This window comes from Hippocampus zosterae, unplaced genomic scaffold (genome assembly GCF_025434085.1).
Source record: "Hippocampus zosterae strain Florida unplaced genomic scaffold, ASM2543408v3 HiC_scaffold_163, whole genome shotgun sequence".
Lineage (NCBI taxonomy): Eukaryota > Metazoa > Chordata > Actinopteri > Syngnathiformes > Syngnathidae > Hippocampus > Hippocampus zosterae.
In genome coordinates this window covers 16,253-42,177 of record NW_026262794.1, presented here as the reverse complement: position 1 = coordinate 42,177, position 25,925 = coordinate 16,253, and the positions used below count along the sequence as shown (strand labels likewise).

The 25,925-nt window shown below is 56.7% G+C and overlaps 2 protein-coding genes and 1 non-coding gene across 3 annotated transcripts; 2 read left to right on the top strand and 1 right to left on the bottom strand.

The window, feature by feature from the left end:
* Positions 1-1,067: 1,067 nt before the first annotated feature.
* Positions 1,068-1,139, top strand: trnat-ugu (transfer RNA threonine (anticodon UGU)). The gene has a single exon. It is a non-coding gene; the product is annotated as a tRNA-Thr (tRNA).
* Positions 1,140-9,716: 8,577 nt separating this feature from the next.
* On the bottom strand, positions 9,717-10,972 carry LOC127594486 (uncharacterized). The gene is given in 3 exon segments (XM_052056348.1): positions 9,717-10,153; positions 10,156-10,342; positions 10,466-10,972. Coding segments are annotated over 3 exon segments (1,131 nt in total).
* Positions 10,973-24,209: 13,237 nt separating this feature from the next.
* LOC127594485 (tRNA-dihydrouridine(20/20a) synthase-like) lies at positions 24,210-25,137 on the top strand. The gene is given in 2 exon segments (XM_052056347.1): positions 24,210-24,356; positions 24,358-25,137. Coding segments are annotated over 2 exon segments (927 nt in total).
* Positions 25,138-25,925: the final 788 nt, after the last annotated feature.

Here is a 25,925-nt window from a genome sequence, read left to right as displayed (position 1 = left end):
CGGCAGCAGCCGATAGCCAGACGGTGCCTGGGGGCAGGGCTGCCAGCCCTGGTGATCTACAACTGGACTGCCAACCACGGCGAGTAGATATGGTGGGGACGGACTTTGGGAGCCTACAAAAAATTCATCACGAGCAACAACGCATACGACACGCAACCCTTCAATTGACCCGATCACCCGAGCTGCAATTACACTTGACGTGGATGGTCTCCGCGAAGAGCAACACTTCTCGGACCTGCCGTTCGAGGCCTTTCGCATCCAGTCCCTGATGCCTTACCGTTGTCCCCTGAAGAACAACTCAGGAGAACTTATGGCCTTAGCCTTGGTGTATCTCGTTCAGTTCTGTGAAACTTTTTCTTTAGTCTTTTATGCTCATGGTCTTGTAGAGAAATTCGTTCATCCTCATTTTCTCATGAGTTTTATAAATCCGGCTTTTTGTTCAGCTTATTCATAGTGATTTCGGAGAACGGGCTGTAGAGGGTCTTGCAATTCACCCGATTTTAATTCATATAAATACCAGACTAAAATTAAAAAGGAATTATGAGAAGCTTTTCAATAGGTCAATCATCGTCCTGCATCTGGCTTTGATAGGCAGACAGGTGCTTGAGCTTGATGTGCTGCATGAGGGAGCCTTCAGACCCGTAGACCCGTAGGCCTTGGTACAGTCGCCCACCTTGCACTTGTAGACCCGGTCGATCTCGCTGCCCAGTCTGCGCACGCGCTTGGTCTTGAAGGCATTTCTATTCTTGCAGTTGAGCTCAGCCTGCACGATTTTTGAGGGCCAGTCCGTTCTTCTCGTCGACCGTGGCCTTCAGCTTGTTGTTGAGCACGATGTTGGCGATATAGAGGTTGCGGGCCTCGCGGTAGTAGTAGGTGGTCAGCTCCTCGAAGTTGTTGCGTGCCCCCGAGATGAGATTGGGCAGCTCGTACTGCTGGTTGACCATCGCCGTGATCGAGTTGATGTCCTGCTCGCTAACCTCAGAGATCATTCAATTATTATTTATGGCGGTGGTTCAGATCAGTAGGCGATTGCAACGGATTGGACTGAATTGGGGGGCATGGGAGTGGCCTGTATAGCTTAGTGGTAGAGCACCTGTCTTGTAAACAGGAGGTCGCCGGTTCAATCCCGGCTACAGGCTTTTTAATACGTTATGGGGGGGTCTGAGGTCAGGCCGTGCTGGCATCCCAGGCTGGGCAGGGTCCGGGTGCTTGGGTAGACCATGTTGCATCTCTGTCCACTGGCCACCCTTCCTGACTACCATTTCTGGGTCAAGCAGCTGTCCGGTGTCCAGGACGTGCCAGGCCTCCTCCTGCCAACCAGCCAGCGCCGGGTCACAGGTCTATGCGTCGAGGGATAAAGCGTAGAACTTGAATTTCATTGTTCGAACGCACTCTCCAGCAGGAAATTTAGACCAGGAGGGAACGGCAGGCCTCTTTTAGCGAGGAAGAGTTATGGTACTTGTTGTATGCCATTATAAGGCCGATGGCTGTGCTAGAAGATAGAGGGCTGTCGGCCGGGGATATCCAGCCCCAGAACGTGATGCTTTCGAAGGCAGGGGTGGTCAGACTGCTAGCCGTACAGTCGATGCCCTGCCAGCTCAACAGTTTTCAAATGACCGTCCAAAAAGACGACTACCAAGGACTTCCCGCTCCTTAGGAACTCGAGGAAATGCTGAAAGGAAATTTCAGAGCAGTCTACAACAAGGCCCGCGCTGATGTCTTTAGCGCAGGGCTGACGATCCTATGGTGCTGCATGCTAGGGGCCTGCCGACCTGAACCCTGCCATGATGAAGGATGAAGACACATAGTATCTGGTCAGACAAACAGCCCTGAAAGAGGAATTGGCTGTGGTTCTGGAGGGGATGCTGAAAAAATGTCCGGAGGAAAGGTTGTCCGCCTGCGAGGTCGGGCAATGCTAAGACCGCACCGGCAAAGGATCCTAAACTTCCGGCCGTTCAGTGAGGGCTGGAGCGACACAGGCTCCTTCTCGGGATGATTCACGCACAAGTATCCTTTCATCCCTTTCATCCCTCAGACCTTGAGAGTGTGCTCCCACTTGATTTCAGCCTGCATCATCCTCATCAACGTGAAACTGTGAATTCTGGCACCTGCAGGTCGAAGAAGTGGCTGGGAATTTGCCGGTCCTCTAGCACCCGCATTCCGTTCTTGAGCAGTATGAAGACGAGGCTATTGCAGCAGCCATTGCATTAATAAATAAATAAAAATTAGGTAAGGTTTTTAAATGTCTTAGTTTGATATTGCAAAGAATTCTCAATCATTTAATGGGCAACTGCATCGCCATCAAAGATGACGAGGAGGTGGTGTCGACCACCTCATTGAACAGGAGCTTGAGCAGGTTCGCGGTAATGATTTCACTGCCGAGCTGTTACGCAAGGGCAAGCTCCAAGAAAGCTGTGAGTTCGTCGAGCTTGAGACTGACAACTTTGTCTACAAGGGCGGATGGCTCAACAAAAGCGACACGGCCAAGGCACCCTCCAGTGGAAGCATCTGGCCACGCGCTATGAGGGCGAATGGCACTAGGATCAGGCCCCACGGCCGCGGCATCCTCCAAATCGATAGCGAGAGCAGTTACGAGGGCGAGTGGTTTGAGAACCGCATGCAGGGTGTCGGAAGGTATGTGACCCCTGAGGTTACTTATGAGGGACAGTGGTAGGGGCGACCTCATGAATGGGTCTGGCTTGGAACAATGGACAAATGGCGATCTGTATGAGGGCGAGTTCTGTAAGGGCCTGAAGGAGGGGTTGGGCAGGTTTGTCTCGAGACAGGGGTGGGTTTATAACGGCGAGTTCAAGGCCAACTACATCGAGGGGCAGGGCGTGATGGAGTGGCCGGATGGGCGCAAATACGAAGGCCAATGGGCGCGCAATCGATTCAACGGGGAGGGGATTCTGACCTAGCCAGATGGTAGCTGCCACCGAGGGTATTTCCGGTTCGGACTGAAGCACGGCCAGGCGAGAGCATGACAGGCGGCAAGGCGCGACACGGCGAGTGGGTGTGGGACAAGCAGCAATCCCTAAGCGAGGTGCAAGAAGGCGGCTCCTAAACCAGCTGACGACGTGTAAATACAACCATACAAAAATATAAAATGCAAGTTTACTTTCCGCCCTTTAATAGATATGAATCGAGTCTACCTGGTGTCCTTCTTGGCGTATGTCAGTGTGCACTGCCTGCGCACCGTCTATTCGTTCTCCAAGAGTGTCCTGCACGCCGACTACGGGTTCTCGGATCTATTCCTGGGCTGGGTGGATGCGGCCTTCCTGGGCTGTCTCGGAGTCGGTCACTTCCTGCACTCCGTGTGGCCGACCGCCCGCCCCAGAAGGAGCCTGCTCGCCGGCCTGGCCTGCTGCTCCTTGAACTTCGAGCTGTTGGCGCTAGTCATGGGCACCTCCCGATCATAATGGTAGGTGCTAGTTCTGATGGCAGTCAATGGATTCCTGCAGTCCTACACATGGCCTAACCTCCTCGAGATCGTGAGCGGCAGCTTAGGTAATCAGAATTCCTTGCTCCTAGGATTCTGGGCCACCAACACCAACGTGGGGAACATCCTGGGCTTAATGCTGTGCCAGGGGATCGTGGTCTACGGCGGGCTGTACTTCGCTGCACGTGGCTGCTGGGCTGGCTGGGGCCTGCGCCCTCATGTGCTACTTCCTCCCGGAAAAGCAAATAAGCAATATAGAACTCTAAGACCTTAGCCATCGAACCTGAAGGCTGAAAGTCGATAATCGGTAATGCAGATCTTCTGCAGCCCCCATACCCTGTCGCTGGTGGCCGCCTTCTCGCTTGTCAAGGCGGTCATCTACGGCATCCTGCTCTGGCTGCCCACCTACTGCGGGGACCAGCCAGCCCTCAAGACCTACCGTGCCTATGTCAACGTGACCTACGACTGCTTCAGCATCCTCGGCTCTCTGGCGCTGGGCTACGTCTTCCCGCGACTGAGACTCAAGGCTCCCCTGCTGCCTCGCTGCTGGGAGTGCTACTGTTGGCCTTCACATCAGTCAGGCTGTTTAAACCCTGACCCTCTGATCTTCTTCCTGCTAATCGGGGCGATCGGGTCTGTCTGGGCGGGGTGTTCAACACCATGGCAGGTCTGATCGTGGTCAATCTCAAGAAACGACAGGAGTGGTGGACTCTGTGGGGCTGTACGCAGCGCTGTCCATGGCGGTGGCCAACATCGTGACGGCCTGCGCGCAGCTGGGGATCGGCTACACGGCCTAAAAGGACGAGCGGAGGGTGTTCATAATTTTCGCAGGGTGCAGTCTTCTGGCAATGCTGACGATGTGCTGCGCAGGGTACTTCGAAAAGGTGGCCCAAGGGAGGCTGCTGCCTTGAATCTAATCGATGCAAGGATTGATGTCAGACTGTCTGATATCCACGAGAAGCGGGGGCGAGCAGGTAGCGCATGAGCAGGAACTGCGCGGCAGCGGAGAGCAGCAGGATTGCCAGCTTCAGTAGTTGCAATGCGCTGGATCGTGCTCTCCTGTTCCTCGTGAGCCATGATGTACATAAGCGCGCTCTCTTCCATGTAGTTCTGCACGTGCTATAAGTGCACCATCTCGCGCCGGGCTTTGCGCAGCTACTCCTCGACGGCCTTCAGGTCCTTGCGCGTGAGCACTTGGCTCAGCTCGTTCTCCACTCGCTCGATCTCCACTGCCACCCGCTGTGCAATCTTCGAACTCACGCAGATCTGCTGGTTGGCTTCGAGCTGCACTTCCAGCTCGACGGGCTTATGCAGGGGCGTGAGCTCGTTGAGGAAGGCGCCGTCAGAGCCAGCCACGTAGCACTTGAAGGTGTCATCGCCAAAGAGCAGGGATCGGGAGGACAGCTCGTAGAGGTCAGGCGGGAGACGGAAGCACACGGGGTGTTCGGGGCGGAGGGTGATCAGGAAGGGGGCGGCAGGGGCAAGCAGGAAGGCGATCATCAATCGTAATCACTTTCAGAGTCCCACAGGTCGTCGAGGTACATTTCGTGGGAGGGGGCGGGGATGTGCAGTTCGCCGGACATCTTGAGCTGCTCGATGGTCACCAGCCACTGCTCGTTGTACCCCTTGAACTTGATCTCCTTGCTCTCCTCGCTCAGCCCCAGGTCGTAAGTCCGGATGAAGTCCAGCAGGTCGTCCGCCATCTCCCGGATCTCGGGCACCACCGAGTCCAGCTGCTCCAGCAAGTACTCTTTCAGTTCCACCTCCTCGATGATCATCTCGCGGCCGATCCCGTGCCGCAGGAACTGGGTCATCGCGAAGAGCGTCTGCACGCAGAACTCGGGGTCCTCGAGCTTCTCGATGAAGATGCTGGCCAGTCCCACCAGCACCTCCTGGTCGGCCAGCTGCTCGGCACCCGCTCGCTCTTGGCCAGCGTGCCCACCATCATGACCATCTCGAACAGCATGTCGTCCTCGCAGATACCAATCGCCGTGATCTGGCGGCTCAGGTATTCCACCAATTCCGGCGAGACCAGCCCCTCCCACTCCGCGCCCAGGTCGGTGGCGGCCACCACCCCCAGCAGCTCGAAGACCACGTCCTCCTCGAACTCGCTCTTGCTGCGCTTGAGGATCAGCTTGGTTATCTCCTTCATTGACAGTCCCACTGCCTCGAAGTGTGCTGGTTGCTTTCCTGAAATCAACGCGTTCTTCACAAACTTGAGCAGCCGGGGGTCCTGGAGCGGACTGCCCGGTCGAGGGCCTTCTTGAACAGGTCGTCAGGGATGAGCTCTGCGTTTTCGGAGCAGGTGGCCAGGTTGATCAGTAGGGCGGCCAGCTCCACCCCGACGTACTTGTCGGGGAAGCGGACGGCCACGAGGAGTGGCTGCCGGATGAAGCCGTAGAGCTTGAAGAGGGAGCGCTGTGGGGCATCGGTGGAGATCAGGTAGAGGATGTTGATGGCGTGCAGTCGCAGGGCTGGCACTTCGAAGATCTCAATGAAGTAGGGGATCAGCCCCTCCTGGTGCAGGGTCTAGCGGCCCTGGCGGTCGAGGCCAGCGCGCGGTAGAGCGAGAGGGCGGCGGCGAGGAGGTCGCCGTTGCCGCAGCTGAAGAAGCGGGCCAGCTTGACAGGCAGCCCGTGCGAGAGCATCTTGAGCTTGTTCTCGGTCATGATGACGAGCTTGCCCAGGAAGTTGAGAGCGAGGGAGAGAAGGGCCAGGTCGTTGCGCTCGAGCATGCGGACGAGCACCTCGACCACGCCGCCCTTGTTGACCATCTTCTTCTCGATGGTGAAGTCTTCGGACAGGGCGAAGAGGATCGACAGCCCGATGAAGAAGATCTTGTCCTGCTTGTGGATGAGCAGGTTGAGCTGCTGCAGCTTCTTCTGGGCCTCGGGCTTGCCCTCCCGCCTGAGCTCGAGGTACTCGACGTAGCGGGTGTCGAAGCGGACAGGTGGTAGTTCAGGATTTCGGTGGTGGTGCTGCCGACCTGCTCCTCCACCAGCAGCTCGTGGAAGTCGTTGTAGTGGGCCAGGATGTAGACGAAGCAGAGCAGGTTCGTGCACAGGTCCATGTTCTTGGGGTACTCCTCGTTGAGCGTGCGGATGATCGTGCTCAGGATGGAGCTCTCCTCCAGCATGGCCTGCAGGTTCTCGAAGGAGAAGGCCAGCTCCACCAGCTTTTCGCACCCGCTCACCTTCGCCCGGATGTCCTCCTCGTACAGCTGCTCGATGTAGTCCGAGATGTTCTTCACCTTCGCCTTCCGCATTCAAATATTGATTATGCCTCAGTCCCCCTCCTCCTTCCGTTCTTCGTCGCTGTCCGGTTATACCTCGTCTGGTGGCTCGGCTGGGTTAGGCTATGGGTGCTCGTCCTGCTCCTCGGGCTCGGCGCAGATGTCGCCCGCCGTGCGCGGGTGGAAGGCGGGCTGCCCTGGCGCAGGCCGTAACCCAGATACACATTGGTGAACCCTCCCTGCCCTGCAGCGCAAGACGCGCCTGGCCAGCAGGCATTGCGCAGCACCACGCTCGCATAGCATTGGTTGCCCTCTTCGCGCGAATAAACCTGCGTATCACCGACCGTCCGCACGATCCAGTTTGTTTCAAGACCCAGTCGGTCCATCGCTGGTCAGGAATGCACGCTTGTCCTCGTTGACCCCCCGCAGCCGATCAACTTCGGGGTCCTTTTCGGTAAGTTCGGCTTGCAGGGCCTCTCGTTGCTCCTCGGTGAGGCTGGGATCGACGTAATGCGAGCAGCGACCCAGGCCCAACAAACAAGGGTTGGCGTGAACCCAGTTTTCGAGGTTGATTTGCTCGCTGACCTCGGGAAGCTTAAACTCTTCCTCGAACTAAAGCTCCTTCGGGTTGTCCTCACTGACCCGGTACATACCCTTCGGCGCCAGCTCGCAGGCATGCGTGATTCGAGCTATCTGGGCCTTCAAGAAATGCTTCTCTCTGCCGGGAAAACGAGGATATCCTTACACTTCGGCCTCCAGGTCGCCCCCCACCACACGTTTTATCAGCCGCGCCACACGGACCTGCTCTGGAGTGACTTGCGGCAGCTCGATCCACCCTCGGTTGAGGTCAGTGGTGACCCAATAAGTGTGGAGGTTGGCCCCCTCGCCCCGCACCTCCTGGCCAGGCAGTGGCTGATCATCATACTCCAGGCCAGAGCTACCCTGCAGGACGTAGTAATCCTGTCGGCCCAGGTACTTGCCCCAAAAGCGGATGCGCTTTACGCGGTAGAGGTTGGCCATCGAGGTTATGCTGTTCTGCAGGATGAGTTCTTAAGCTTCAGGCAGCCGGAACCCTGCGTGCGCCAGCAGCTCACGATCACCCGCGAGGCTTTGCATCCAGCAGTGGGTCTGCAGCCGGACGGGGCGGGCCAGCCGTAGCACCTGCCGCAACCAAGCCATGAAGGCAGGAGTGCGAGGGGTCAGCGCACATACCTCCGCAGCGTCCAAGTAGTCGGCGTACTGAAAGCGGTTTTTTTTCAGGTAGTCGGACAGCACCTCAAAGTGCTACAGCTTGGCGAGAGGGTTGGTCTCCGAGAAGTAAAGCTCGATGAGGCTGACTAGGTGCTCGGTCAGGCTGCCGTGCGCGTCTCTGCAACCCCGGGCCAGACGGGTCACCAGACTCGCGTTTTCCTTGTCCATCAACAATTATGGAGCCCGAGGATGGCGGCAACAGTTTAGAGCAGTTCCCACGCAAGATGATCTCGCTCTGGCGTCTGCTGGAACACCTCCGGCACAAGGGCAGGCGCATTCCCTGCTGGCGATCGAGTTGCGGGAGAAGCTGGTGCTGGGGGCTTTTCTTGGGGCAGCTCGTGGGGTGCTCAAGTTCCCGCCCTTTGACCTGATGTAGACAGTAGTGGAGCTGCTTCGGACTGTCGACCTGTTCCTGCTCGAGAATCAGGGCGACAAATCGTGCCAGCGTGTTGTCTGCAAGCTCATCCTCCTGAGCAAACACACAGAGCTAAGGAGGCTGGCCATGCGCACAGAGCTAGGGGCGGCCTTCGAGCAGTCCCTAAACAACGCGGCCTGCTTTTTCCGGGCCTCGCAAAACTTGCCAGCTGCGCAAAGCATGTTGGCCCAGGCTGCAGAGTTCGAGAAGGAGGCGACCCCTTTAAACTGCATGAGCAAGGCAGTCAGCCGACTGAACCGGGCAGCGGTATTGTCCTCGATGGGCAAGCACGAACGCGCACTGCTTGAGCTCAAGGAGTCCAGGCGGACGCTTCGGCAGTACGAAAAGGAAAACGCTACACTGGAGGCGGACCTGCTTTATAGCCTGGGCGTTGAGTACGAGCACTTGAAGTTACTCGAGTCCGCTCTCAAACACTACCAGGCCGCCTTCGCAGCCGCGAGCAGCGAGTCGCTCCGGCAGAAGGTCCATGCCGCCATCCTGGCGCTCAAGACTGAGCAGCTGGCCCGATCGTGATTCAGAATTTCTGGTAAGCCTCCTCTAGGGTCATGTCGTAGCACGGCTCGTGGCGGGTCTTGGCCCGCATCTTGTCTCGCAACTGCTGCTCGTGCTTCTCCTTTTCGAGGCGGAGGATGTTCAGATTGTCGTCGTTCTTCCAGAACTTGCTCTGCGGGTCGTCGCCGGAGCAATTCAGCTTGGAACGAAGGCGCTGGGAGTTGCCCTGGTTCATGGTCAGGTAGTGCAGCTATGCGGGCAGGTCCTGTCCGCAGGCGAGCACCTGTCTGCTCTCACGTACCACGTTAGCGTACGTAGTGCCATACATGTTTTCAGCACGCGCCCCGGGGATGTAGCCCATGTAGCCTGGCACCCTCGCTACGGGCGGTCTTTGTAAGCCCGATTTTATTTTCCATATTGGCGATGATTTTAATCGACTCGCCAGCGGGCATATACAGCAAGAGCCAAGGGACCTGCTTGCCCGGCCCCCGTGGGCTGCTCCGCCGCACTTTCAAGCTCAAGAAGGCAGTGAAGCCATCTGCGCGGACAGGCACCATTCCAGATCCAGCACCCGTCCTGCAGCCCCGACATCCACGCAGCCCGTGCTTCAAGGCAAAGACCAACTTCTCAGAGCATCAGCTGCTGAAGAGCATGCTGGAGCGAGTGATAACAGAACCAACCCGCAGTCTGAACGAGCAGATAAAGAAGTACACGAAGAGCAGCCAACAGATGAAGCGCATCTTGCTGGCCAGCAGCCAGAGCGCACAGGCGGACGTGGGGCTGAGCAGGGGCAGTTCGAGTTCCGGACCTTCAGGAACCGGCTGCTGGGCACTCGACTTATGCGTTGATTAGTGCATGGGTAGGGATCACTTGCGGAGATGGTAGCGGTCGATCTCCTCCAGGAACATAGCTCGCAGCCGTGGTAGCTCGATCTATTCGTCGTCGAATTCAAGCACGCAGCGTTCGCTGGCCACCTACTCGCTCTTCTTGTCCCGCACCTCTCGGAACAGCGGGTGTCCCAGGGCGTCACAGATCGCCAGCCGCTTGCGTGGGTCGAACACGATCGACTTCTCCAGAAAGTCGATCACCTCCTTCGAGGCTTTCGGGAACTTGGTCTCGAACCGCACAGGGTCGTGGTGCTTGTAGCTGCGCACATAGTCTCGCGCCTTGGGGTCAGTCACGAACGAGATGTCGTCTTCGGAGGGGGTGCCCAGTGTGGCCATTATCACGTTGATCTGGTCCTGGTTGGAGGTGGGGAACCCGCTCTTAGAGCGCTGGGCCATCCGTTCAGGCGACAGTGGAAGCAGCTGGTCCCTGGGAACAGCGGGGCCCGGTCCAGGTAGGTGGGAGCGATTTCCTTGAGCATTGAAAGCAGCTCGCCGAATATGCAGCCGGCGGACCACATGTCAATGGCGTCCGAGTAGTTGGACTCCAGCAGGATGACCTCGGGGGCCCGGTACCAGCGAGTGACCACGTGCTTGGTCATCTCCTTCTTCATGCCCATGGACTTGGCCTTCAGCAGCTTTCCCTTTTTGCTTTCTTTGGCTTCTTTGTCCTTGTCGGGCTCGGGCAGGGGCAATGGCTAGGGCTCCTCCTCTTGCTGCTACTGCTGGAGGTCGTACGAGCGGGCCAGGCCGAAATCGCAGATCTTGACGGTGCAGTCTTCGTTCACCAGGACGTTCGCGGGCTTGAGGTCGCGGTGCAGCACGCCGGCAGAGTGCAGGTAGTTCAGCCCGCAGAGGATGTTGTAAAGGATGGTTACTACGTGCTTGAACTCCAGGTGCACAGGGGTCTTGAATAGCTTTTTGAGGTCGGTCTGGCAGAACTCCATGACGATGTACAGGACGTTAAACCCGGCCCGGTCGCGGGGAGGCAGGATATCCACCAGCTCGATGAGGTTGGGGTGCCGCAGTTTGCGCAGGAGGGTGATCTCGCGCAGGATGCGCTTGCCCTCGACCTTGTCGTCGAGCAGCCGGTCGATGCGCTTGATGGCCACGTGGCGCTGGGTGGGCAGGTGGACCGCCTCGGCAACCTGCCCGTAACTGCCCTTGCCGATCAGCTTCACGATCTCGTAGTCCTTGCCGATGTCCCACTCCTTCACGGAAGGCTTGTTGAGCTTCATTTGATATTATGTATCCTGGAAGTATTCAATCCGCCCGCAGCAGCTGTCGGACCAGGCCTGTGCCCCCCTGCCCTGAGCAGTAGCCCATCCTGCACAGCACCGCCATTGCTGGAGCCCGTCCCCAGTTGAAATGGATTCCCAAGCTCGGCTGTTCAAACCGAAGCTCAGCTTCATTCGCTGCCAGCACCCGTCGCCGCTGCACTCGCGGTGCAGGCACCACCTCTTTCCTCAGGGCGCTCAACCGGCTCGTAGGAGGTATGCTTCGACAGCATCGAGACTGTTTGACTGCGCGGCTTCTTTTCTTGCTTGCGCAGTTACTTCTTCTCAGACAGCACGGCTGAATGCTTCACATCGGTATGCCGGAGCTTTTTGCTACTCGAAAAGCAGCGCTTAAGAGGGCGCCGGTCGTTGTTCATCGTGTAAAACCTGGATAATTTCCGCTGCGTCTTCCTGTTCTTCGCGAGCAGAGGTTTCGGCTCTTACTTCTGCTCGATCTGGTTCCGTCGTTCAAACTCACTGTATAATCGACAGCCATTGCTCGCCACGGAGGTGCCGGACTGGCTTTCCAACGATTCACACCGCGGCTTTGTCGAAGGGAGGCGGCGTTTAGTCAGTTATGCCTAGGATTTTATTCTGGAGGCGGTAAACCAGCGTAGGGTCTTCCCTGATACGGTCTAGGAACCAGAACGCCTGGAGCAGTCCTCTGCCGACCTGCTCGAGCAGCTGTGCCACGCGGGCGAGAAAGTCCTTCTGCCTTTCGAGCGGGAGTTGCTCGGTCAGGAAGGGACCGGTGTAGATGCTGAGAGTGGAGTCGTTGTCGATGTAAACGGTCATTTTGAACAGGCTTGCGATGATGTCCTCAACTTGGCCAGAAAGCGGCAAATGTCGACGGGTCGGCCTGCTCATGCGGCAGTGAGATAGTCAGCCTGCAGTGGTCTATGGAGTCGTTCAGTCGCTCCACGGCCTGCTTTGAGTTCTTGATAATGTCCTCAGGGACGTGCGTGAAACTAAACTCCTGGGCGAAGTAGGAGTCCAGTTTTTTGCCAGTCCGCCTGAGTTCCTTGGCCAGGCGCAGCAGCTCATCGAAGGTCAGGCAGGGATTGATTTTGTCTTACATTATCCATCTAATCCTCCGTCTTAGCAGGCCAGTACTAAGTCCCGCCCTGAGCCTGCCTGGCTTAGAGATGCTAGAAGGATAATAAAGTGATTGGCTGGCAGTTGTGGTCTGATTTGGGAAATGCAACGGCAGAAATAATATCGGATGAGTAATCCGACCGAGGACAGGCAGGTGTTCCTGGCGGCTTACGACCCGCTGATGGCCCGCTACCAGGCCGCCGAGCAGGCCCAGCTCGAGAAGGAGGACAAGCGCCTCTAGATCGAGTTCAAGCAGACCGAGGAAAACTGCAAAAGCCTGCGCCGGAATAAAGAGGACATCGGCGTTCGGCTGTACGGGCTGCAGCAGCAGCTGGCCGAAAACCAGGTGGAGTACGAACGGGCGCACGAAAACCATAGCCAGGTGCAGAAGGCCCGGCTGGACGAGGAGCAGCGCCTCAGACAAGTCAATGAAAATTATGAGGCCCAAAAGGCGGAGGTGGGCGGACTGCGGAAGAAGAAGGACAAGGCGCAGAAGGAGCTGGACTCGATCATCCGCAACGTGCAGGAGGTGCGGCGGTTCAACGAAAACTCAAAAACCAGATCCTCATCACCAAGACTGTCAGCCACACTGCCGAGGAAAACGTCACTTCCCTGGAGAAGGACAAGAAGCGGCAGGACTACCTGATCGACCAGATGACCGAGTAGATGAAGCGCCTGATCGAGGAGTCCAACATCATCAGCGCGCAGCTGGTCAGCCAGAAGGCCGAGACCGGGAGGCCAAGCAGATCTTGGGCGACGCCCAGCAGGAGATGCAGAAGATCCTGGCCTCCAAGAAGAACCTGCTCGAGCGCTGGCAGAAGAGCCTCACCGTCATGGCCAAGATGGACCTCACTCTCCAGAGCATCAGGGACCACCTCGACGAGCAGCGGGAGGGCAACCTCCAGCTCAAGGCGGAGGTGGCCGGCATTTCCACTGAGATCGCTGCGGAGCACCAGGTCCGCAGCGAGACCCTGGCGAAGGAGGGCGAGCTGCGTCGGCAGAGGGCCAAGCTGGAGGAGCAGGCGAACCGGATCAGCGCCGAGAAGCAGCGAGTGCTGGACCAGCACAGCATCCTAGCGTCCTCGCTGAAATCCACCGAGCAGGAGATCGCGGCGGCGCAGACCGAGACCAAGGCCATCGAGGAGAACATGAACAGCATCGAGGCCAACATCATGAAGCTGCACACCGAGACCAAGAAGCAGATCGAGGACCTGGTCAACCAGAAGAGCCTGCATATGACCATCGAGAAGACAGCCGCCAACCTGCAGAAGCAGGCGCTGCAGGTGGCCTCGGAGGTCGAGGACCTGGAGATGGAGCTGGTGGACAAGGAGAACGAGACGGCGCGGGTGCGGATCGACCAGCTGAACACCAAGAGCCAGATCGAGGCCCTGGAGAAGAAGAAGTCGGAGGTGGTGGAGGAGCGCAAGAAGCGGGAGGTGCTGGTGGCCACCTACGAGATAAACATCCGGCAGAGCCAGGAGCTCAACGAGAAGAAGCAGCACGAGGTGGGCGAGCTCAACAAGATCAACGACAAGCTCACCTCGCAGGAAAACGACGAGAACAACGGGCCCCACGAGACCAAGCTCCGCAACCTCCACAAGGAGGCCGACGAGTACAAGGAGAAGAACGAGGAGCTGCTCCGCGACTGGATGAAGAAGCAGACCACCCTCGTCCACAAGAGCAACCTCCTCGAGGAGCTCAACGACGCCCTGCTCTCCCTCCAGACCAAGAAGACCATCCTCGAGCAGAAGAAGGTCCGGCTCAACGAGTCCTACCGCTCCTTCGAGCGCGAGATCGCAGGCATCAACATCTCGCTGAAGGGGCTGCAGAAGGACATGAACAAGCTGAACGACGGGCTGGCCGACAACGCAGACCGCCACAAGGTGCTGGACAACGAGATCTTTTCGGTGGAGAGCGAGTTCGTGGAGAGGCTTAAAGAGTTCGAGAAGGAGAGCGTGCGCCTGGAGATCTCGATCGACAACCTGCGCGAGGAGAAGGCCGTGCGGCTGGCCGAGATCGTGGAGGCTGAGCGGCAGATCCTGCTGTGGGAGCGCAACATCGAGCTCGAGAAGGAGGTCAAGTCCGAGCTGGACCCCAACATCGGCCAGAGCGAGCTCAAGGACCTCAAGAACGAGATCCACAAGATGCAGCTCAAGCTCAGCGACATCAAGAAGAAGCAGGAGGTGCTCCAGACCGAGATGGTCCGCGAGGTGCCCAAGCGCGAGGCCATCGAGCTCAAGTACACCAAGCCCAAGGAGGACAAGAAGCGCGGCGCCAAGAGCGTGCCCCGCACCTCCGCCCAGATGGAGAGCTCCCTCAAGATGCTCAAGCACCAGATCGAGAAGACCACCTCCAACGCGCGCGAGGTCGAGCGGGTCCTCAAGGGCAAGCAGGGCGAGCACCACGAGGTCATCGGCCAGATCGACGAGCTAGGCGAGGAGCTGGCCCACCACGAGGCCGACGTGAGCGGGCTGGCCAACCGCCTGGCCCTCAGCAAGGTCCAGCGCCAGGTCAACCTTCACAACATCACCGAAAAGCAGAAACTCGCCCCAGAAGATCGACGAGGTGCGGCTGAAGAAAGCCAAGCTGATGATGGCCGAGCCCCGGCTCCGCGACGAGTACGAGAAGGTCCGCGCGCAGAACAAGGACGCGGTGGGGATGCTGCACGAGCTGATGGAGCGCATGCCCCACTACCAGGACCTTTTCAAGCCTCTTGTCGCCCTCGGCGAGTGAACCAATATCATGATCATCCGGTATCTTGCCTACGCCCACGGCGACAAGGAGCTGGACCACCCCCTTCTCGGCAGGCTCACCTGCTCGGGGGCTGGACGAGGCCTACCGTGCCTGCCTCGGGAAGTCCGACCCCGCTGACCGCGTCCTCTGCTCGCAGGGCTGGGACTTTACCGTGAAGTGCTACCGCTCCAGCAGCAAGGACTTCAGCTCCTTCATCGACGCGGAGGTGGCGGAGCGGCAGCGCCTGTTCGCCCACCTGCGGGCTCGAAACAGCTCAATCCCCAAGCTCCTGAAGTCGCGCAACAAATACAACTTTTTGGACGGGCTGATCGAGAGCGCCTGCAAGAGCAGACAGGTGCTGGACAGCGACTACCAAGAGTTCTTGCACCGCGAGATGCAGGCCAACCGCGAACTCATGTGATTCTTCAGTCATCAGTTGGCCCCAGCCCCACCACCCATGTGAAGAACCCTTCTTTCAGCAGGTACCTGGTCCAATGCGTACTGCACGCCTCGGCCCTCGAACCCCACCAGAAGGGTCTTGTGCTGCATGCCCCGGAATCCCTCCAGGGCCAGCACCTCGGCCCGGATCACCACTTCCAGCCAGTCTTCGAATACCCCTTTCAGCACGCTTTTGACCTCAGGAAGGGTCTGCCCAGGCTGGATCACAGCCCTCACCAGTCCGAAGATCAGCAGCCCCACCTGCGCCCCGCAGCTGAATTGGATGGCCTTTTCGAACTGCTCTCCTTGAGCTAAAGCAGGGACTGCAGGCAGTAAAGGGCGTTGAAGGGCTCGTGGCCAGCCAACACCACATTCCAGGGCGCGGCTTCTGCTTTCTTGAGGAGCAGGTATTCACGCTCGTAACGGTCTATGACTTCAAGCAGGTCGACATCCCGTCCTTCGCGGATCTCGAAATGCTGTGGCTCTGGGAGCGCATGCAGTTCGGCGAAGAAGGTGACCTCGCTGAGGCATGCGGTTAGGGCCTTCGCGTGGATGGGGGAGGTAATGTCCTAGATTGAGTACGTATGGCTTGGCTTGCTGAACTTTCGAATGAAGGACACTGCCCGCTAGAGCTGCCTTTCCGGCAGTCCTTCCTGCACGGCGTGCTCTGGGTATGCTTTCTAGGCGAGAGGGGCAGCTAGCTCGATCAAATCCAGCACACTCCTATCCACCCATGGCACTCCCCTCACCACAACGAGCTCCAGACTCAGCTAGGCCTTTCCCCTATCATTTTTTGAGTCCCTGATTTTGCGCAGATAATCGAACTGCAGTCTTTAGTAATCCCTGAGGACATGTATGGCCAGGAGCCAGGCAGATATTCTTGTTGTTGTGGAAGAAAGGATTGGGTGCAGTCTTTGGGCTGCTTACCTGCTGGCGTTTGAGATCAGGTTTAGTGTGAGGCTGGCTTTTAGGAGATGAGACTCGAGGCTGGCGATGTCGTTGTCAGACAACCCGTTCAAGCAAGGGCCGGCTGCCTGCTTCATCAGCTGCTGGGCCTGCTCCACCCTCAAAGCCAGCACAGTCAGATCGCCCAGCAAGCTCACCTCATTCTCCTCAAAACTCGCTCCCAGGCCCTTCTCATTTACCCTTTCCAGAACCGTATAGAACTTCCAGGCCCTGCTATGCAAATAATAGTCCTCGTAGTCTGGATTCGCGAGGGCAAAGAAGCCCAGCAGATCGAAGTTGTTGAACGTGGCGTGCCAGCGCTTGCAGTCGTCGAGGTCGGGGTTGCCGAAAAGCTTGTGAGAGAAGAAGCTGGTCCGCTGGAGCAGCTTTATTTGGACTTGCGTGATGCTCTGCCAGCGAGCTTTGAACACTGCCTCATGGTTGAGCTGGTACTTTAGACCACCCAGCATCGCCCTGAGCAGTTCTTGCTCAAGACTCTGGGGTCGGTCCAGCACGACTTCGAATTCTTGCTATAACTACTTTTCAAATAGAAGGCACCACTGATCGTCAGACAAGTGCCCCGCAGCCAGGCGCATGGCTTGGCAGACAAACGCTTAGCATCGGCGGGCCACAAATTTCTCTGGGCTTTTTTCAAGTCCTTGGCAAAATGCTTTGAAAATGACGGATAATCGTGTAAAGCTAGCTGGAAGATGTTTGCTGCCGTATATAAATGACTCTAGAGACCCATCGTACTGCCCTGCTAGGAAAAGAGGCAGCGGGGCTTTGAGATTCCTAGCTTTCGCCCTGCAGCTGCGAGCCATCGCCGTGAAGCGCTGGGGGTCGGATTCGTGCATCCTGCAGAGGAGCTTGTTTAGCCTTAGCCTGCAGGCCACCACAAACTATACTTCCGTGATAGTTGAAAAGGATTAGATATCCTCTGCGAAGAAATGCTACCAGAACTACTTCTGCTCACAATTCAGGTCAAGGCATTGCGTTTTCTTGTTCAGTTTTATTTCGTATGTGGAACGTAGCTTTCGCAGTTTTTCTTTGATTGCCGATCTCTGCTTTTATCTTTCAGCCATCTTTTGGGCCTTACATTTACACACCTTCTAGCGCAGGAAATAAGGCACGCTGTCTTCTTGCATCCCATTGAGAGCGTCTAAAGGAATTTCGTAGCTTTGTAATTGCATGACCTTTGCAAATGCACGAGGATCATGAGCAAATTCCCTAACCGTGCTGTGAATTACAGTCCTACTGAATGACTCGCCCGAGATCTGAAATTGTCTTAATTCCTAAGCGGAGAGCTGGAGCAGACTGCTGCTAAGCAGCCTGTCCTTGAGCTGGATCGTGAAGTATCTGTCCTGAAGTTCAGGCAAGAGCAACTCCAAGACCGGCAGAGCTTACGCGACGGTCATGGAGCACCGCCTTTCCAAGAACCGCAGCAGACTTTTATGCTTTATTTTATATCCGGCCATTTTAATTTCAGTGAACAAGCTGAGAAAGTTGTCAGTGTGACCTCGCCTCAGGGCCTATTCAAGTAGCTCATGGGCCCAGTTCTCGTCAAACTGCCTGATGTTGAACTCGAAATTAAATCGGTAGAGGATTGAAAGCCGAGCAGGAAAATAGCTGCGCTCTTTCATCACAGCCGTCAAGAAAGTGGGTTCGAGGTTGCCCTACAAGATGACAGCCACCACCCCCCACACGAAGAGGGGTTCCTTTTTGAGCCTTGACAGGAGGTGGCACACAAACTTGTGGCCATCCAGCTTCATCAGTCTAGTAAGGTGTATCAGAGGAAGAGGCTTCTTCCAATATTTAAAAAAGTGCAGAAGCTCAAGGTCGGCCATCTCTGACAAAAAGGGCCAGAAGAACTCTGCGTTTCGGTGGTTGATCCGGATGTTAGGCTTAGTGCATCCTTCGCTGGCGATGATAACCCTAGCGATCTAGAAACTGCCATGTCTCAGTGCCTCATCGGCCGACAGCTTACAATACACCGAAGGGAACAGTTTCCTGAACTCAGAGAGGTAGGCATCCGAGTATCTCATCAGGTTTGAAATAACAGGCCTGTTGTTGCAAAAGACTCGGTAGACGTCAAGCGGCAGTTGCTTGCAGTAGGCCAGTCGGACGGTTATCCCTGCGGCGGCGAGGTCAATCAATTTTTAAAATGAAATCTAGCAGGCAGGGTAGGCAGTCACCCTCGCTCGGATGAAACTCGAAGGCCTGCAATTGAGTTTTCCTTACATGTAATCATGCAAGGCTGGATAGTTGCCATCAAGACGGAAGGCCTTTTGGCCCACTACAAGATAGTCGAACAAAGACTGTCGTCGGGTATTTGTCAGTTGTTTTGTGTAGTCGATTAATGCTGGAAGTTGCCAGTCAGGGCAAATGACTTTTAGTGTTGGCTGGGGAGTAGCGATTGGTTTGCACAGGTAGTCGTAGCCGCCGTCTATGAGCAGCTGGTTAAGTCTTCTTTCGGGGAGGTGGGTGCCGGGCCAGAGCAGGCTGGCAAGCTGAGCGATTGTCCCTTTGCTTTATTTTTTAATAATCTCCTCGATCTTTAGCCGCAATAGTTTTTATTTTTAAGGGTCCATCTCATCACTAGCAAGAGCTTCTTTCAATATCAAGGCCGCATCGGAATAGTGAACTCTCCCGAGCTTGACTTATGCTAAGTATTCGTCCAGGCCTGACAGCTTAATAAATCGCGGACTGTAAAATGCCTAGATTTATTATAAGCGCTAGAGGTCCAGCCCACGCAGGTGCAGGGGAGTTATCATCCTGTAGAACCTTTTCGGTAGTTTTAAGTCTGTGGTGAATGGCAAACACAAAAAATCTTGCTTTAAGGAGCTAGGCATCGAACCTAGCACTGACACCAGGGCCTGCCAGTATTGCTAGGCTTTCCTGCTGCCTTCCTTGATGTTGACCATCAGAGCTCGGTAAAACGACTAATTCTGAGCCACAGACTGCCTCAAGAACAAGGAAGGGTCGATCTGTTTAACAGCCAACTCCAAGGCCTGCTCACTGATCTCCTGGCGACCGAGAGTGTCACATAGCTGTTATACTTCCAGCTTTTGATAGAACGGAACCAAGACTTAAAGCTGGAGATTGGCTTGCCGTAGGACAGCGTACGGCCTGTCCCGCTCGCTGATTGCGCTGATTGAGGCTGGGTCTGTCACCAGACGGAGCCTGTCCAGCAGGGCTGCTGCCTGATGGATTTGCTAGGATTGGGAGTCGCGCAGCCTTAGCAAATGGGCGAGCACCCTTGTCGCGATTCCTTCTACTTGCGCGAACATGTTCCACTCAGCATCGCTTATCGCTGCGAGGCATTCCTCTAGGAACGGATAATCGGCCCGCTGAAGTGCCAGTTTCAACAGAGTGTATCCCTCCGCCACGAGCATCCAGAGTCCTCGGCCCTAAACCGGGTGCCCGTGCTTGTAGGCCTACAAGGCTGCGGCCTCCCTTCGCTCGAACTGTGCCAACCGCTTCCACAGGGACCGGCCGTGCAGCTCTGACATTATTGATCAATTAGCTAGCCAGTATGGGTGGAGTCATCAAGAAGATCCCCCCCTTCAAGCAGATCATCGAGTTCACCGAGCGGGTCGAGCGTTGGTGGGAGCTCTGCTCCAACTTTAAGAACTTTGATGGTGGGTATCTCAACATCCCGGATTTGTTTGATCAGAGCTGCTACATCCATCCTCCTTGCGGTCTTCCTGGTCATTGGCCTCATCGCTGCCGTCGTGATAGCGGTGGCCATCCTGGTCGGCCTCTACCTGTTCGTCAAGGAGATGATCCGCATCGTCAGGGAGGGCGGCGACTGCTGCGCCTGCTTCTGCAAGCTCGGCTACGAGGTGGTCCCCTAGGGCGAGCACACTGGCAAGGAAGATTCGCACGAGGCAATCCACTAGCGGAGCCTTTCCAAACACTCTAAAAATTGATTCACTGATGCGACTTGTTCCACAGCCTCGACTCATCCTCGATCAGCAGCGAAGGCTTGAACTCACGCCGGACGACGTTGCTGCTGTCGTTTGATATCGTGAAGTCCACCGAGGACGATAGCTCTTGTCCCGGCCGCTCGGCCAAGGGCTAGCCGCTGTAGGACTGCACCCTTGACTCGTCGAACACGAAGTCCTCCTCCCTGCACCTGATCCGGAAAGTAGAGGGGTTCGAGGTCAGGCAATAGCTTGAGTCTGTGCCGTATTCCCTGACGGCTTCATTTGAAGGGGCTGGAGTGAGCTGGGAAGGGTTGGGCGGGGCTTAGATTGGGGTCTGATGCTCGAGATCTTGCTCGTCTTTGATGTGCACCGCTTTGTAATACTTGTATGGCTGTGGTGCTCTGCCTAGGGAGGTAAGCTTGATTAGGCCTTCCGAGTCAGGCTAGAAAAAGCAAAGCTGATCCCCATCGCCTTCAAGCTCGACCTAATCCTCGTACTTCATGGCCTTTAGCCTAGGCCTTTTACTAGACAGCTTTTATTACAGTTCTGATAATCCGGCAGTTTTCCGTTCAAACTATAATCGCTGCAGGCGCAGCAGGTAGTCAGAAAGCTAAGCGCTCCGCTGCATGGCCTCTTCCTTGCAGCCGGTCAGGGCTGAGATTAGCAGTTCTGATTTGTGGATCAGTTAGTTAAGCTGCTGCTAGCGGGGATCAGGGCCAGCAGATTTGCTGGGCAGGGATGACTTCGACAGCAGATGCTTTTGCTGCTCGACTAGCAAGTCCAGCAGCTGGTTGTTCTTGCTCCTGACGGCATCTTCCACATGTCGTTTGTAATGCAGTTCGAAATCTCCCTTGGTTCCGAACCCGGCCTCGCACAGCGGGCATTGTAATCCCTGCCGGTCTTTGCTTGGAACTCGGGCTTTGCTCGGGGACTTGCCTTTGGCCTTGGCCTTTTAAATCGCTTGTTTGTTGGCCTCGATTTTTTACACCAACTCAAGCATCTTCGGCTTGAGCACCTGGTTTTCCTCGCGCATGTGCTTGATCTTTTTGCAGTCCTCGTCCATTCTAACCTGCTCGAAGGAATTAGCGTTAAGCACTAACAGCAGAAGGTTACGGAAGTAAGCCTTGGGCCGCTCTTCATAGTCGCGGAGGGTGATTGGCTGATGCCTGACCTTCTCAAGTAGGCTCGAGACCTTGTCATAGCTGCGGGGGCAGTAATAGACATAGGGCTCGAAGGTGGCCAGTGACATCCAGTCCATTCAAACGTAAATCTAATAATAATGGGCAGGGATTACTACCAGGACCTTGAGGTGGTCGTGGACGCCTCGGACGAGGAAATTGCGGCCGCCTACAAGAAGCTGGCTCTTCGCTGGCACCCGAAGTTCTCTAAGGAGCCTTATGAAACTTCGTTTCACCATTTCAGCGTTGTCAGCGAGGCTTATGAGGTGCTGTCGGACCCTGTGCTGCGGGCTTTCTATGACAAGTTCGGAGAGGTCAAGCTCAAGGAGGGCTTCTTCGCGGAGGGTGAGCTGAAGGGCGGTTACAGATTTAAGGGCAAGCCTGATTAGATCTTCGAACGGTTCTTCACTTCCTACAACGATTTCGCGAAGATCTTCGACCGCGAAATCAGCGAGGAAAAGGGCACCATGTTCGGCCATGCCTTCGGGGGCCAGCAGTACAAGCCAAACGACCCGCCCGCAGCCCTGCTGGTGGAAGTCCCCTGCACGCTCAAGGAATTGTATAACGGCTGTGCCAAGACAGTCGAGTACCAGTGCCGCAAGCTCAACCTCGATGGCCGCACCACCAGCATGCAGCTGCTCCGGAAGCAACTCGAAATCGTGCCAGGCATGCGAGCAGGCCGCACGGTTGTGTTCAAGGAGCAGGGCAATGAGGAATGCGGGCCCATCAGATGTGCCGTGGTGACCAGCCGACCTCATCTTCAAGATCAAGCAGCTGCCTGAGCCCCGCTACCAGTGGGAGGGCGACGATCTGATCCTCACCGAGCCGATCACCCTGGCAGAAGCGATAAACTGCAGCAGCCGGGTGATCGTGACCCTCGCAGGCAAGAAGCTGCTGCTACCGATCGACGAGATCATCAGTCCAGAGACGGTCAAGGAGATCCCTCACGAAGGCATGCCTGCTGGGAGCGGGCGGCGGGGCTCGCTGTTCGTGCGGTTCGACATTGCCTTCCCAGCCCAGCTGTCAGAGGAGAACAAGCTCCGGATCAAAGAGATCCTGGCCTGACGCGATTCATTTGATGGAGGAGGTCAGAGCACGACCGAGGCGGCTGGCTGCTGCGGCCTGCCTTCCTTGACGATGCGCTGGAGCGAGTCAACGATGAACGCGATGGGGTTGAACACGCCTTCGAAAAGCCGCTCCTTGCTTTGAGAGAGGTTTCCGTCCTCGGCGCGTTTCATGCGTTCTGCGATGATCTCGTCCAGCCGTTACTTCTTGATACCCAGGAAATCGTAGTCAATCTCTTCATCGCTTTCGTAGTAGTCCGAGCCCAGCTCCTCCTTCTCGCGGATGCTTTCGATACGCTTCTTCTCGATCTCGTCGATCATCTTCTGCTTCTTGAGGCGTTCCTGGTGCTTGCGGACCTACTCGGTTTTGACGATGTGGTCGATCAGCTCGAGCAGGGCCACGTTCAGCGAGGGGTAGATCTGCCGCCGCAGCATCTGCACTGAGTCCTCGCTCATCGATGTAATAGAAAATCAAGGTGCTGGTCCGCAAACGGCCGCTCTCCCGGGAACAGGCCGCCCATGAACTCGACGTGATCGCGGCAGGGCCTGGCAAGCTGATCCTCTCCGAGCTGAAGACCCGGGTCGACCTCACCAAGCACGTTTAGGAGTATACTTTCAAGTTCGATGCTGTCTACGGCGGCGAGGCCAGCAACCAGCAGATCTACGAGGAGCAGGTGCGGCCGCTGGTCGGCAGGGTTCTCGAAGGGAGGAGCATAAACTTCTTCGCGTTCGGACAGACCGGCTCGGGCAAGACATTCACGATGGCGGGCGGGAGGGGGCAGCAAGGCCTACAGTAGCTAGCAGTCGAGCAGCTCTTCGATAGCACCTATCACAGTGGCGAACTCTTCATGTCCTTTTTCGAACTGTATTCAGGCAAGCTTTACGACCTGCTGAACAACCACCATCTGCTGCAGCTCCGGGAGGATGCCGCGCATCAGGTGCATGTCGTGGACTTGCTGGAGGCCAGGGTCGACTCCAAGTAGAACCTGATCAAAACGATTCGGTACTGCGGGCAGATCCGTGTCACTGGCGATAATGGGGTCAATGAGACTTCGAGCAGGTCGCATGCGGTCTTGAAGCTGGCCTACAAGGTGAAGGGGCGGACTGTAGGTCGTCTCAATTTCATTGACCTGGCGGGCTCGGAGCGAGGGAAGGACCAGCCCATGAATTTTTCTAGGCAGGATCGGATGGACGGCGCTGAGATCAACAAGTCCTTGCTGGCCCTGAAGGAATGCATCCGGGCGATCGACAGGAACCAAGATCGCACCCCCTACCGAGGCAGCAAGCTTACCATGCTTCTCAAGGAATCGTTCCAGGGCGCATCCTACACCGTCATGATCGGTAACATCAGCCCTGCCTAGTCCGACACTGAAATCACTCTGAACACGCTACGGTATGCGGCTCGGGTCAAGGACATGCGCAAGCCTGACTAGTCCCGCTCCAGGACCTACACCAGCGGCTTTAAGGCGGGGCGATTGTCTCCCACCAGGCGCGGCAAGAAGGAGAACGACGCGATCCATGCATCCAAGGAGAAAAGCCAATCGCCGCGCCGGGGGTCTCCGGCAAGGCTATCCCCCCAGACCAGGAAGCGAGAACGGCCGTCTTTCCAGTCCCGTCCTACAGTGAAGTAGCAGCACCGCGAGAGCGTTGGTGAGCTGGTCGAGCTGCTGAAGTTCTAGCACGAAGCGTACAAGGAGGTGGAGAAGGAGGGCTCCGACATCGAGCTGTATCTGGAGCGGCTGCTCCTGGCTCTGGACAAGGAAGAGGCCATTTGCAGCCGGTTGGCGGGCTGCCGGTGACGGGAATTTAGATGTAAGAAATGCAGCGGATTAGCGTGGCCCCCATGCTGGACATCAGCAATGTGTTCTTCCGGCAGCTGATGACCCTGCTCTCTGCCCGCTCAGTCAAGTACACCGAGATGATCCACGAAAATGCCATCCTCCTCAACAAGCTCGGCCCCCAAGTAGTACCTCGCCACTGAGCTCAGCGAGGGGCCTGTGGTGCTCCAGCTGGGGGGGTGCAACCCTGCCAAGCTGGCTGACTGTGCAGCGCTGGCCAGGACGGTGGGCTTTGACTAGGTCAACCTGAATGTGGGGTGTCCTAGTCCGAGAGTCAAGGCAGGTAGCTTCGGGGCCTGCTTGATGACCGACCCTAAACTGGTGGCCTAGTGCATGCGAGCGATGGGCAGCTGCGGGATTCCTGCCACAGTGAAGTGCCGAATCGGGGTGGACGACCAGGACTCCTACGAGCACTTTAAAAGGTTCGTGGAGATCGTCTCGGAAGAAGGCAGGGTGCAGCACTTCATCGTCCATGCCCGCAAGGCCTTCTTGTCAGGCCTCAGCCCAGCCCAGAACCGCACCGTCCCACCTCTCAAGTACGATTTCGTGTACAGCATCAAAAAAGACTTCCCGCACCTGCGGTTCTCGATCAACGGCGGGTTCAAGACCCACGAGGACATCTCGGCGAGTTTGGCGCCTGAGCTGGGGCTGGAAGGAGTCATGCTAGGAAGGGTGTCTTACGAGCAGCCTTGGTTCATGGGCGATGTGGACCGCAGGTACTACGGGGTGGCCAACCCGGGGCTGTCGCGGGTGGAGTTGCTGCGGGCGTACGGGGAGTGGGTGGACGGGTGGCTGTCCTCCCACCCGACAAAGAACGCAGGGCTGCTCCGGAAGCCCCTGATCAACCTTTTCCACGGCGAAAAAAACTGCAAGACCTTCCGGGCGGCCCTCTCCTGCAGCAACGAGTAGGTCTGGTAGTTCAGCAGTTTCAGCGAGTACCTCGAAAGCGTGATCGAGCAGGTGACCAACGAAGAGGCTCTACTCGCCCGACACTGATTGCAGTAATGTATAATGCCACAGGGATTTCGAGGAAGTCCTTGCAGCCCGTACAGTCAATGGCCGACTTGGAAGGGTCGAAGCTGCTGTCCATTTACTTCAGCTGTGGACTGCTGCCTTCCCAGGGGTAGGCGGTCAGTTACCCCCACAGCTTTTGGAGGGCGGATCGGCCTGCGCGCCGGGCCAACCCCGTCCCTCGGCAGGCTTCGCAACTGCCTGTGATCGGGCATTCCAGCCTCCTAAAGTCAAACAAACAGCACCTCGAAAATCAGCGCCGCAAAAAACAGCAGCGAATAAGGCGATCGATCCTGGCGATAAAGGAGTAGCAGCAGGAGGTGCGCAACCGCATTTCTATGGTCTTCGATGGCATTTTCCAGCGATGACCGTCCGATAATATGAAACCAATTACATTACTAGACCCTTTAATTTTATTAAGTTGTGGAGGATGGACTTGGACCAGCATCTGCAGGCCACTGCACAGCAAATCGCGGATTTGGAGCAGGCCAATGCCTCCTTGAGGCTGGCTCTCAGGCAGATACACGAAAGAGGCTGCTAGCCTGGCAAGGGCCTTCGGCAGGAGAACAGTAAGCTCAGGCACCAGCTCGACAACTACGACGAGGTGGGCAGACAGCTCAGCGCCCTGGCCCGCGGACTCAAGGAGCGTGCGAAGGGGATGCTGGCGAGCGGCGACAAGCTGGCGA